This window comes from Malus sylvestris, chromosome 7 (genome assembly GCF_916048215.2).
Source record: "Malus sylvestris chromosome 7, drMalSylv7.2, whole genome shotgun sequence".
NCBI lineage: Eukaryota > Viridiplantae > Streptophyta > Magnoliopsida > Rosales > Rosaceae > Malus > Malus sylvestris.
Window position 1 is genome coordinate 1,547,388 of NC_062266.1, and position 14,115 is coordinate 1,561,502.

The following is a 14,115-nucleotide window of genomic DNA, read 5'->3' on the forward strand; positions in this document are numbered from 1 at the left end:
CACTAATTCTTAAACTAAACACTAATACTATCACTATTTATTAAATTGAACACTGACTATTTCTTAAAGTTGAACATAGACTATTTACTTTTCTTCCGCTTCTTCTCTAGTCTCATGCTCCAACTCAAATCTAAAACAAGAACACTCATATATATGTAACTAAAATTTCCCTTAATTATGATCATGGCAAATTGTGATATAATTTTGGTCTAGTTTCAAAAGTAGTGTGGGTTATTTTACTATAGTTTAATAAATAGTGTGGGTTATTTTGGTCTAGTTTCAAAAATAGTGTGGATTATTTTGCTATAGTTTCATAAATAGTGTGAGTTATTTTGGTCTAGTTTCATAAATAGTGTGGGTTATTTTGCTATAGTTCCAGAAATAGTGTAGGTTATTTTTGTTTAGTTTCATAAATAGTGTGAATTATTTTGCTACAGTTCCAGAAATAGTGTGGGTTATTTTGCTAGAGTTTCAGAAATAGTATGAGTTATTTTGGTTCAGTTTTATAAATAGTGTGGGTTATTTTGCTACAATTCCAAAAATAATGTGGGTTATTTTAGTTCAGTTTCATAAATAGTGTGGGTTATTTTGCTATAATTCCAGAAATAGTGTGGGTTATTTCAGTTCAGTTTCATAAATAGTTAAATTTATTTTGTTGCAGTTCTAGAAATATTACTTATTTTGTAAACCCACAATTAACATAATTAATTACAATCAAATTGACATAATTTATTTTGTAAACCCCAATTTGAACAACTAAAACTATGTCCTATCTTCATAGCATGGGCGCAATCGAGCTCTGCACTTCGGAAAACGTCGTCGTCCTGGAATGCATCTCAATGTATAGGACTTGAGGCTTGAAGGCTGATGTGTCTCAAGGCAGAGGACTTGAGGCTTGGAAGCTGATGCGTCTCATTTAACAAGTCTGATCCACACTTGAAACAAGAAACTGCTGAGATTCTTGCTGACATGATTGGAGCGAGTCAACAATTTGAACAACTAAAACAATGTCCTATCTTCCTGATCTATTTTCTTTAGGAATGCACCAAACTAACATGCTCATTATAAAAAAAATTGTAATGAGAATGCAGGAATGTAAAGAGAAAACTTGTTATGAAATGGTCATATGGAATTTGTAAGCATACTTTAGCTATCAGTAGAGTCCACACCTGAGTGACTACAACCAACGTAGACTGAGAAAAGAATAATGGGTTGACCTCTCCAGATACTATTCGATAAACTTCGCCAAATCGTCAGACATTATCGTGGTTAATTGGAAATGCAAAATAAAATTAATAGAGTTTAGTAGATCTAAAGCATATAGATTCAGTAAACATAAGCTAGTTAGTAGTAAATTTGATTACTTTCGAGTGTACCAGAGAGAGAATACAAAGCAATGACTGCACAAGGTTACGTGAAATCGAATCACCTATGAAGGCCCGTGATTTGATCTTCAAGGACTACACCAAACAAAAACACCGAAACAGGGGCATAAATAAAGTAAAATACTTACAATTGTCACGTGTTTGGGAGTTATTTCCAGGAAAATCAACAATTTTAGAGTTTTGAATTTGAACAGGAAATAAAGAAGAATCACAAACAGAAAAGGAGGAGGATTCTGTTTCTTGCACCTCTTCCTAAAGTCTACATCATCATTCAAGGCGGTTAAAAGATCCAAATACCTTTCAAAAATATCAAGCTCAGACTCTTCCTCTGAAGGAGACATTAAATCATCAATGAAAAATCCAAGATCCCAAAAAGTTCAAATCTAAATAATATAGCATAATTGTGGTACCTTTAATGGCAGGTCGGGGACTGTCCCGGACATCTCGAACTTCTCCTCGGCCTTGACTCCATCATGGATTGCAATGTTTGGTCAATCGGAATTCGCAAATCCATTTCAAATCCATAGAAAAATTAGTCACAGTAATCCTCAATAAATCGCAGGTTACAAAACAAAATTACACCAAACAAACAATCACAAACATAAGATCAAATCCTAATTCTGCAATTCCACCAAACATTGAAACCCTAAAATACACAATTTTATACACATCAAACCCTAAAATAGAAGACCAAATGCTAATTCGTAAATTCCACAAAACACTAAAACCCTAAACACAAATCAAACATCACATAAATTAAGGAATCCGCAATTTTATACCTGTTTGTACGTTCATCGTCTCGATGATGAACTCGATGGAGAAAATGTTCGTAAGCTTGGCGCTGTAGCCATTGCATCCACCAGTGGTCTTCTTCACCGTGTCATAGTAATTGCTACTAGTCAGAAGGTGCTCGAAGTTCAACTTTGGGACGTAGACCCTCTTCTCCTACTGAATCTCGACAGGAACTCCAGCGATGTTGTAGACGTTGATATAGTTCTGCTTGACGTCAATGGACTGAGACAGTGAGGAGATGAGTGAGGGCAGTACCTGATGATGATTGAGAGCGAGTGTGATGACAAATGTGTTAACGGTTGGGGCAACGGAGCACGGAAGATGAAGATTCAGACATGGTTCTTCTTCCTTTCCCTTCACTTCTCTTTCTCTCTCAGATTCAGATGAAAATGAGTGGCACAACTCAAATGAAATAGCAAGACACCAAAGATTGGAAGATTGAATTGAGGTCAGTGGAGCCAAGCTTTTCGTCGGTCGGGATTTCAGGCCAGGGCTGGTCTGAGGTAGCAGAGGTGGCGGAGATCGTCGTCGTCGTGTCATGGATAGAGAGGGAGACAGTCTAGAGAGAGATCTGGAAGAGATATCAGACGGACAAGAGACTTGCCGTTAGGGGTAAAATTGGAAATTAATTGTTTGGGCCATCTTAATAGGACTAGTTTAGTGTTGGGCTTTGTCCTAACCATTAAATAAAGTTATTACATGGTTTTTGGTTAAGATTTAAAGTTTTTAAGCCATTTTCATTAGTTTTCCTAAGAAAAAAAGAAAAGAAAAAGAGAATCTGGGTGTACAAAAGTCCAGCGGTGGGTGTACAAATGATGGAGGATTATAATAGCGTGTGGGCCCAGGGAGCGGTGGAAGAGAGAACACGAATTAGTACATTACATGTTTTATGTAAATAGTAGAAAATTTAAAATTTAAAATAATTAAATTTTTAACACACATATCCTACTATTTATATAAAAATACGTGATGTATCAACTCGTGTGACGATCACGTTGAAAAATCTATCCTGGCACAAGAGCTAATACTTTACTAGCTACTAGGGCACAAAAGTAGAGGAAAAGAGAAGGACAGGAACCAACGGCTGTAATTTGTGAAGGACCCAGCTGGCATTAAAAAACCAACTTTCAATTATTAAGGCCAGCTGTAACATATAGACTATTATTGGTCTTTGTATTTATTTTGTACATTGAATTATGTGTGAGTCGTTGGATGAGAGATGGGCATGTAGAGACTAGCAGGAGGAGCCATCTTTCATTTACGCAAAATCAATTTCTTAGTTACAACTTTATATTTTAATTCACTTCACTTGGGTTTTTGCTTGTTCTGAATACAAGAAATGGCAGAAGGAGTTCTCTTTAATATGGTAGAACGGATCATTGTAAGTCTTGGCAACCGTGCTTTGCAAGAGATTGGATCGATTTGGGGTGTCCAAGATGAGCTTAATAAGCTCAAGGAGACGGTTGTCGGATTCCAAGTTGTTCTTCTAGACGCTGGGCAAAAGCAAGCCAACAATAGTGAAGTCAAACTTATAAGAAAAGAAGATCTTTTATTATATCTTTTCTTAATGAGAAAGAAATACAACTCGGTTTATATACATTTGTCTAATTAGGCTTAGTAACTAATTATACTTAATTTAATCTCTTAAAATAGAGATTAGTTACAAAACTGTAAAACCAAAAAATACAGCTGTAAAATCTATTAACTATGTGATATCTCTTTACACCCCTCAAGCTAATCGGTGGAGCACCCAGAGAAAGCTTGGACCGGAGAAAATGAAACCATGACTTAGGCAGAGACTTTGTATGAATATCAGCAATCTGATGGTCAGTGTTGACATACAAAACTGTGATAAGATCTGCAAGAACAAGTTCCCTGATATAGTGATAATCAACCTCAATATGTTTCGTACGAGCATGAAACACATGATTGGAAACTAAAGAAATGGCAGACACATTATCACACCATAAGGTAGGAGTGTGAGAGAGGGGAAAAGTAAGATCTTTGAAAATCTTACAAATCCATGTGATTTCGGCAGCAGTAAGAGTAAGAGATCGGTATTCAGCCTCAGATGAAGAACTGGCAACCGTTGGCTGCTTTTTAGCACTCCAACTGATGAGATTTGAACCCAAGTAAATACAATAACCAGATGTTGATCTTCTATAAAAAACACAGACGGCCCAATCAGCATCCGAGAAAGCAGTAAGGTGCAGAGAACCTTTTTTAAACCATATACCATGATCAACAGTACTTTTGAGAAACCGGAGAATACGTTATATTGCTTGGAAATGAGTATCTCGGGGATAATGAAGGAATTGCCACACTTGGTTGACAGCAAAAGAAATATTTGGCCGGGTCCAGGTAAGGTATTGGAGAGCACCAACGATGAACCTGTGCTCCTTGGGGTCAGACAACAGATTGCCAAGATGATCTAATTTGGTAGTGCCAAGTGGAGTGGCACAAGGTTTACAGCCCTCCATTTTAGTTTTAAGAAGCAGATCCATAGTATATTTGCCTTGGGACAAGAAAATGCCTTCAGATGAGCGATGAACTTCAAGTCCAAGGAAATAGTTGAGAGGCCCTAGATCTTTAACAGGGAACATAGAACTGAGCTTGTGAATGAAAGCTTGACAAGAAGAAGGATGTGGGCCGGTGACAATGATATCATCCACATATACTAATACAATCACAAGATGAGGAAAGGTATTCACAAACAACGAACAATCGGATTTGGAATTTGTAAAACCAAGTGAGAGCAATGCATGACCAAGTTTGTCATACCAGGGCCAAGGGGCCTGTTTTAATCCATAAAGGGACCTGTTAAGCTTGCATACAAAGGAAGGTTGAGAAGCATCAACAAAACCAGGAGGTTCTTGCATAAACACCTCATCTTTCAGTGATCCATGCAAAAAAGCATTGCTAATATCAAGCTGATTGAGGAACCAATCATGTTGAACAACAAGAGTCAATAAGATGCGAATAGTCACAGGTTTAGCAACAGGACTGAAAGTCTCTTTGAAGTCAATGCCCTCTTGTTGGTGAAACCCTTTGGCAACAAGACGGGCCTTGTATCGATCAACTGTGCCATCGGGTTTGCGCTTAATGCGAAATACCCATTTACAGCCAACAATATTTTGATGAGGAGAATAGGGTACAAGAGTCCAAGTACCTGTGCTTTGAAGAGCTTGAAATTCTTCTAACATAACTTGATTCCAGTGAGCATGTTTGGATGCTTGCAGATAAGTAGTAGGCACAAATTTTTCCATGGCAATTGGATGCTTGGTTGCAGAGAGGGCTTTAGGTTTAAAAATACCTGCCTTGGATCGGGTAATCATAGGATGAGAGTTGGTAGAAATATGGGGTTGAGGTGGAGGTTGAGGTGAAGATGAAAAACTGGATGGCAAATGTAATGATGAATGTGGAGGAGAAGGTTGAGAGGAGGACGGCACAAGGGAAACAGGGGATGAAAAAGGGACTGGTGACGCTGTAGATGATGCTGGAGCATGGGAAGAAATGGGAAATGGAAGAGTGAAGGGTGGAGAAGGAGAATCCGAACCTTGTGACTTTGAAGAAGGTTGAATATGATGTGCATCATGAAAAGGAAAGTGTCCTTCATTAAACAACACATGTCTTGAAATATAAAGGCACTGAGTTTGAATATCTAAGCACCGATACCCCTTATGCTGAAGACTGTAACCAACAAAAACACAATGAGTGCTTTTGCCATCCAGTTTAGAAGAAGTATACGGCTTAAGCCAAGGATAGCAGCTGCAGCCAAAGACCTTTAATCTTGAATAATCAGGAGATTTACCAAATAGAAGTTCCAGGGAGATCTGTCCAGTTGAGATATTGATAATCGATTGATGAGATACAGGGCAGTGGAAAAAGCTTCAACCCAGAACTGATGGGGAACGTGAGAAAAATCCAAGAGAGTCCTTGCAGTCTCTGTGAGATGCTGGTGCTTTCGTTCTACACATCTATTCTGTTCCGGTGTATGAGGGCAGCTATACTGATGAAAAATACCATAGCGAGATAGAAATGAATTGAACTTCGAGCTGGTAAATTCACCCCTTGAATCTGATGTCAAGACTTTGATTTTATGGCCAGTCATATTTTCAACATAAGCTTTGAAGGAGACAAAAAGAGAGAACACCTCAGATTTATATTTCATGGGAAACAACCAGGTATATTTTGTAAACTCATCCACAATTAACAAGTAGAACTTGTAGCCACTGACAGAAGAGATGGGAGATGGACCCCAAACATCACAATGAAGCAATTCTAAACTAGTAGATATGGTACTTGTACTAGAAGAAAAAGACAACTTATGATTCTTGCCTATAGCACAATCGGTGCAAAAGAAAGATACAAGTTTGTCACCACTGTGAGCAAGACTATGCTTATTTAATATTCTCCGAAACATAGCAGAAGATGGATGACCAAGTCTTTTATGCCATGTTTGCAACGATTCTTTGGTACTGAAGAGCGCAGAATGAGGAGCAGAAACATTGGAGGGACCTTGAAAGAGATAGAAACCTTCTTCAACTGGACCGCGAAAAAACGTCCTCCCCGAAGAACGATCCTTGATTTCAGAACCATCAGAATCAAGGGTCAATGAACAATGGTTATCTTTCAAGAATTGATAAGCAGAGAGCAAGTTAAATTTCATCTGGGGAACATGAAGAATGTTACTCAATCTGAAATTAGCAAGGGGTGTTGAAACTGTAGAATTACCAGTGTGATGGATTGCCATACCTTGTCCATCACCAATATACACATTGTCTTCGCCAGAGTACGGATGTGGAGATTGGATAGCAGATATGTCATTAGTTATATGAGAGGTGGCACCCGAGTCCATCAACCAAGTAGTAGGAGACTGTTTAGAACCAGTGTGAGCACACATAGCAGCTAACTTTGCAAGAGGAATTCTTTCAGCAAAAGTAGGGTTCATTCGCTCATAACAATCCAGAGCTTCATGATCAAATGAGTTACAAATTTGGAAAGGAGTTCTGCCACCAAAACTATTGCGACTACCACCAGAAGTATTGCGATTGGCAGAGTTGTTCCTGTAATTGCCATGAGGACCCCCATAATTGGAAAACTGACCACGAGAAGTGTTGAAATTCTTATGAGCATTACCACGGCGTTGGAAAGAACTGCGACCATGATTATTGTTAGAGAACTTTGGTGAAGGACTGGAGAATGACTGATGAGCCGCATAGGCTTGAGGAAAATTGTAGAACTGTGGTGTAGGAAGAAGTGGAGGTTGAGACTGCGCAGCAAAAGCATGAAAAGGCTCAGAAGCAGAAGAATTTACACCTTTTTTCCTCTGAAGCATAAAAACCTCCTTGTTGAGCAGCAATCCATGAAGTTCATCTAATGTTGTGGTCGAAAGGCGGAGCATGATAGAGTCAATGAAAGACTCATACTCATCAGGCAGTCCATTGAGAGTAACAGCAATCAAATCATGATCAGAGACAGGAGCTCCAGCAACCATTAATGAATCAGCAAGGCCTTTAATTTTCTGCAAATAATCAGAGATAGAGAGATCGCCTTTGTGAACAGAGTGAAGACGAGAACGAAGTTGATGGATGTGAGCGGCAGAGACTCCACCAAATCAATGCTCAAGATTCAGCCATAGATTTCGAGCCGATGTGACACTAACGGTGAATGGAATTATATCTTTAGAAAGCGTAGAATTCAACCAGATCAAGATATTCTGATCTTTTTCATACCAAATCTAGAACGCCGGATTCGGAATATTGTGACCAGATGCATCAAGAACATAAGACGGCGGGCAAACTTCAGAGCCATCAACGATGCCAGTCAATTTGTATCGTCAGGAAATCGGAGCAAAGAGAGCTTTCCAAACGAGGTAATTATCACGCATGAGCTTTGTAGGGACCATGCAGCTAATATTCTGAACAGTTATGGAAGAAATTGATGTGATCGAAGAAGAATTAGAAGAATTAGGGTTCATCGGTGCAAAATTGGGGAAAGAATTTGCAGGTGGAGAAGGAACAAATTCAGGTTCTATAGGAGAAGAAGTTGAAGATGCCATGGCTGAAGATCAAAGAACGAAGAAGATTAAGAGACGGAGGCGGTGGCGGTGGCGGTGGCAGTGGCCGAAAAAACAAGATCGAAGGATCGAGAGGCGGTAAAGCAGAAAGGCGGTGATACCATATAAGAAAAGAAGATCTTTTATTATATCTTTTCTTAATGAGAAAGAAATACAACTCAGTTTATATACATTTGTCTAATTAGGCTTAGTAACTAATTATACTTAATTTAATCTCTTAACATAGAGATTAATTACAAAACTGTAAAACCAAAAAATACAGCTATAAAATCTATTAACTATGTAATATCTCTTTAAAACTGTGGCTCGAAAGCGTTGAAGATATAGTTTATGAAGCCGATGATGTGCTGGATGAGTTTAATACTCAAGTTCAACGGAGACTAGTGATGCATGGCAACAATAAGTTGTCAAAGAAGGTATGTCTCTTTTTATTTAGCTCAAACCAGCTTCTCTTTTTATTTAGCTCAAACCAGCTTGCTTTCTGACGAAAGATGAATCATTAGATAAAAAATATTAACAGGAGGATTCGAGAGGTTGCACCTCGTAGAACATTTTTATAGTCACGTAAGCCTATTTAGGAGTACAATAGGTCTCTCAATAACTCATACTTAACTGCATTAAGTCTTCATTATTGTTTTGAATGTTTCATATGACTTACCGTTACAAAACTCTATTAACTTATTAATACAGATCTATTTGTGTCTACTCAAATTCTTACAGGTGCACCCTTTTTTTTCTAACTCGAATCAACTCGTTTTTGGGTTAGAAATGAGTCATAAGATAAAAGATATCAACAAGAGGCTTAGTGAGATTGCGTCCCGTAGACCCAGTGACTTAAACGATAATCGTTAACATACAAGATTTATATTGAGAGAGAGGGTCACTCACTCATTTGTCCCCAAGGAAAATAGTATAGGGAGAGATGAAGATAAAATGGCAATTATCCAACTTTTGTTGGATCCCATCTCAACTGAGAATGTGTCAACCGTTTCCATAATTGGAATTGGAGGATTGGGGAAAAGTGCCCTTGCCCAACTCATATTTAATGATGAGGTGATTCAAAAGCATTTTGAGTTGAAAATATGGATATGTGTCTCTAATATATTTGAGTTGGATATACTGGCTAAGAAAATCCTAAAAGTTGACAAGCTTGATAAAGAGGAGCGTGATAAGGTGGACCAGCTTAATATGGATCAGCTGCAAAATGATTTTAGAAAAAAAAGTAAATGGGAAGAAATACCTACTTGTGTTGGATGATACGTGGAATGAGGAACAACATAAGTGGCTTAGCTTGATGGACTTGTTAAGGGGTGGTGGAGAAGGTAGTAGAATATTAATAACCACTCGTACTGAAATCGTTGCGATGACATCACACACAACTAAACCGTACACCTTAAGGGGTTTGAATGAAGAGCAAAGCTGGTCTTTATTTAAGAAAATGGCTTTTAAGGATGGAAAAGAACCAGAATTCAACAATTAAGGCAGTTGGGATGGAGGTTGTAAGAAAATGTCAGGGAGTTTCACTCGCTTTAAGGACGATAGGTGGGATGTTGCGCACCAATCATCATGAAATAGAATGGTGTAATTTCAAAGAAAGGAAACTTTTAAAAATAAGTCAAAAAGAAGATGATATTTTACCAACACTTAAACTAAGTTATGATGTGCTCCCATCACATTTGAAGCATTGTTTTGCTTATTGTAGCTTGTTCCCACCTGATTATGATATCTCTATACCAAGATTGATTAGACTTTGGGTGGCACAAGGGTTCATTAAGTCATCCGACGAAAATGAGTGTTTGGAGGATGTTGCGTTTGAATATTACAAGGAATTGTTGTGCAGATAGTTTTTTCAAGAAGAAAAAACAGATGAGTTTGGTATAACAAGAAGTTGTAAAATGCACGATCTCATGAATGAACTCGCAATCTTAGTGTCTGGGGCCGGAAGGGCCGTAGTTGATTTGAACCGAAAGAACTTTCATTAAAAGCTTCATCACGTATCTTTCAATTTTGATATTGATTTGTCAAGATGGGAAGTGCCAACGTCCTTTGCTAAAAGCAAAAAGATACCAACTTTTCTTTTTCTTTGCCAAGATATGTTGGGCATTAAAGATGGGTCATTATGTAATACATTTTGTGCTACAATTGTTTTAAATTTTAAGTCATTACGGATGTTGAGTCTCAATGAATTTAAAATTACAACATTACCCAAGTATCTTAAACAACTGAAGCATTTGAGATATCTTGATCTTAGTGATAATCTCATCAAGAGACTTCCAGATTGGATAGTTGGTCTTTCGAATTTGGAAACACTAGATCTCACTTGGTGTCAGAGTCTCGTGGAATTGCCTAGAGACATTAAAAAATGATCAACTTAAGAGCAAATCCACCCCTAAGGACTTTGTGCCAGCACCCAACGCATTTATCCACTCAAGTGAACAGTAATAGACCCCAATGAACAGTAACAGACCAAAGCATCTCCATCCCTAAAAAAATGCGCTGGCACCCAGCGCATTTATTTGGTGTGTTTTTTTTTTTAAGTTTATTTCGGATATGATTTTTAACCAATTTTGGATAAAATTTCAAATAAACTTAAAAAAACACACTGAAATAAAATTACATACTCATAAAATAAACTAAAAAAAAACACACTAAAATAAAATTACATAAACTCATCAGATAAACTATAGAAAGAAAAAAATATTTTTTTTAAATTTTCTGTATTTTTTAATAATTTTTCTGTATTTTTTAATAAATTTTAATTAAGTTAATTAATCTGGACCGTTGATCTTTGATCGGACGGTCCAGTTTAAAAGTAAAATTTAATTTTTTTTACCGTTGGAAATCCAACGGTCTAGAAAAACTAGCCGTTGGAAATCCAACGGCTATCATAACGCCACGTAGCTGAGCCCAAGTGGGCTGACACATTTTCAGGAAAGCCTGAAACCCACTCGCACCTTGCGCGCTTGTGTTGCACACGCCTGAGAAACAGGCCAGCTTCTTGGTCAGTCCAAAACGTGCTGGGCTGTTGCCTGGCATGGGCTGGGTGCCGGGCAACTCCACGGGCTGGAGCAAATGGACTGAGGGCCAGCCTGATTTTTTGGCTGGGTGCTGGGCAAATCCACCTCCGGTGGAACTGCTCTAAGGCATCTCATCTTGGAAGAATGTGATGGATTGACCGGAATGCCACGTGGAATTGGTGAATTGAATGGTGTTTGTACATTGAATATGTTTGTTTTGAGTGAAAGCAATTGTTTGGGGAAGGGCGGTAGTGCTGGTCTTGCTGAGCTGGGGACACTTAGGGTGCGTTTGGTACGTGGGACGGGACGGGACGGAACGGGACGAGGCGTTCCGTCCCGCGTTTGGTGCGCCAAAAATGGGTGGAACGGGCTGTTCCACGGGACAGATTTTGGGTGTTTTTGCGTTCCACCTCCCCCCATGGAACGGGTTTGTTCCACGTCTGTGGAACACAATGTTTTACCATTTTAAGACAAATATACCCCATGTCTTTTTCAAAAATTACACCTTCGTTCCGTCCCGTCCCGACAGTATTAAAAAATTATTCTTTAATGCTGTCGGTTATAACCGACAGCAATAGGAAAACATTAAAAAAAAAAATAGCCAGCCCTCCAGCCTTCTCTGATCCCGTGGTGCCCTCCCAGATTCCAGAGCCCTCTGGCCTAGCCCTCAGTTGGAGACGGTTTTAGGGTTATTTTCGGCCCTCTGGCCCTCTGGACCCTTCGGTTAGAGATGGCCTTAGGAGTACAATAGGTCTCTCAATAACTCATATTCAACTGCAATAAGTCTTCTACATTATTGTTTTTAATGTTTCGTATAACTTACCGTTACAAAACTCTATTAACTTATTAATACAGTTCTATCGAAATAATGACTATGTCTACTCAAACTCTTACAGGTGCGTCTTTTCTTTTCTAGCTCAAATCAACTTGTTTTTGGGTTAGAGATGAGTCATAAGATAAAAGATATTAACAAAAGGCTTAGTGAGGTTGCATCCCGTACACCCAGTGACTTGAACAATAATCGTGAAGATACAAGATTTATATTGAGAGAGAGGGTCGCTCACTCATTTGTCCCTAAGGATAATATTATAGGGAGAGACGAAGATAAAAAGGCACTTATCCAACTTTTGTTGGATCCCATCTCAACTGAGAATGTGTCAACCATTTCCATAGTTGGAATTGGAGGATTGGGGAAAACTGCCCTTGCCCAACTCATATTTAATGATGAGGTGATTCGAAAGCATTTTGAGTTGAAAATATGGGTATGTGTCTCTAATACATTTGAGTTGGATATACTGGCTAAGAAAATCCTAAAAGCTGACAAGCTTGCTAAAGAGGAGCGTGATAAGGTGGACGAGCTTGATATGGATCAGCTGCAAAATGAGCTTAGAAAAAAAGTAGATGGAAAGAAATACCTACTTGTGTTGGATGATGTGTGGAATGAGAATCCACAGAAGTGGCTTAGCTTGATGGACTTGTTAAAGGGTGGTGGAGAAGGTAGTAGAATATTAATAACCACTCGTACTAAAACCATTGCGATGACATCACACACAACTAAACAGTACCCCTTAAGGGGTTTGCATGAAGTGCAAAGCTGGTCCTTATTTAAGAAAATGGCTTTTCAAGATGGAAAAGAACCAGAGAATTCAACAATTAAGGCAATTGGGATAGAGGTTGTAAAAAAATGTCAGGGAGTTCCACTCGCTATAAGGACGATAGGTGGGATGCTGCGCACCAAACATCATGAAATAGAATGGTTTAATTTCAAAGAAAAGAAACTTTCAAAAATGAGTCAAAAAGAAGATGATATTTTACCAACACTTCAACTAAGTTATGATGTGCTCCCATCACATTTGAAGCATTGCTTTGCTTATTGTAGCTTGTTCCCACCTGATTATGAAATCTCTGTAACGAGATTGATTAGACTTTGGGTGGCCCAAGGGTTCATTAAGTCATCTGATGAAAACGAGTGTTTGGAGGATGTTGCCTATGAATATTATAGGGAGTTGTTGCAGAGATCGTTTTTTCAAGAAGAAAAAACAGGTGCATTTGGTACAATAGTGTGTAAAATGCACGATCTCATGAATGAACTTGCAATCTTAGTGTCGGGGGTCAGAAGCGTCGTAGTTGATCTGAACCGAAAGAATTTTCATGAAAAGCTTCGTCACGCATCTTTCAATTTTAATATTGATTTGTCGGAATGGAAAGTGCCAACATCATTGCTAAAAGCAAACAAGATACGAACTTTTCTTTTTCTTCGGCAACAATGTTGGCGTCGTGACGAAAGTTCCTCACGTAATGCATTTTATACTACAATTGTTTCAAATTTTAAGTCATTACGGATGTTGAATCTCAATGAATCAGAAATTACAACATTACCTAATTGTCTTAGAAAAATGAAACATTTGAGATATCTTGATCTTAGTAATAATCCCATGGTGAGACTTCCAGATTGTATAGTTGGACTTTCGAATTTGGAAACACTAGATCTCAGTTGGTGTCAGTGTCTCGTGGAATTGCATAGAGACATTAAAAAAATGATCAACTTAAGGCATCTCATCATGGAAGGCTATATTCCGTTGAGTGGAATGCCACGTGGAATTGGTGAATTGAATGGTCTTCGTACATTGAATAGATTTGCTTTGGGGAGGGGCGGTAGTGCTGGTCTTGCTGAGCTGGGGAGGCTTAAGGAATTAAGGGGACGCTTATTTATTCACATTTTGAGACACGAGAAAGATGTGGTGTCAGAACCAAATGTTGGTACACCTCTCAAGGACAAGCAGCATCTCCATTCGTTGTATTTAATGTGGAAAGACATAGCAGATGTAAAGGGAGTTGATGA

At 38.5% G+C, this 14,115-nt stretch overlaps 1 protein-coding gene and 1 long non-coding RNA gene across 6 annotated transcripts in view; one reads left to right on the forward strand and one right to left on the reverse strand.

The window, feature by feature from the left end:
- Positions 1-14,115, forward strand: part of LOC126628888 (disease resistance protein RGA2-like) — an 81,154-nt gene that overhangs the window by 51,918 nt on the left and 15,121 nt on the right. Inside the window, exons 2-3 of the mRNA XM_050298749.1 lie at positions 8,613-8,672; positions 12,170-13,325. Of these exons, the coding sequence (XP_050154706.1) occupies positions 8,613-8,672; positions 12,170-13,325 (1,216 nt within the window). The remainder of the gene's footprint in view (positions 1-8,612; positions 8,673-12,169; positions 13,326-14,115) is intronic.
- Positions 677-2,872, reverse strand: LOC126628365 (uncharacterized). 5 transcript variants are annotated; one of them, XR_007625395.1, is made up of 3 exons: positions 2,165-2,860; positions 1,170-1,846; positions 677-964 (listed from the first exon to the last, which is right to left on the reverse strand). It is a non-coding gene; the product is annotated as an uncharacterized LOC126628365 (long non-coding RNA). The 5 variants fall into 5 exon arrangements; XR_007625398.1 differs by having other exon boundaries at positions 677-1,460; positions 1,683-1,846; positions 2,165-2,857; XR_007625396.1 differs by having other exon boundaries at positions 677-1,713; positions 1,796-1,846; positions 2,165-2,855.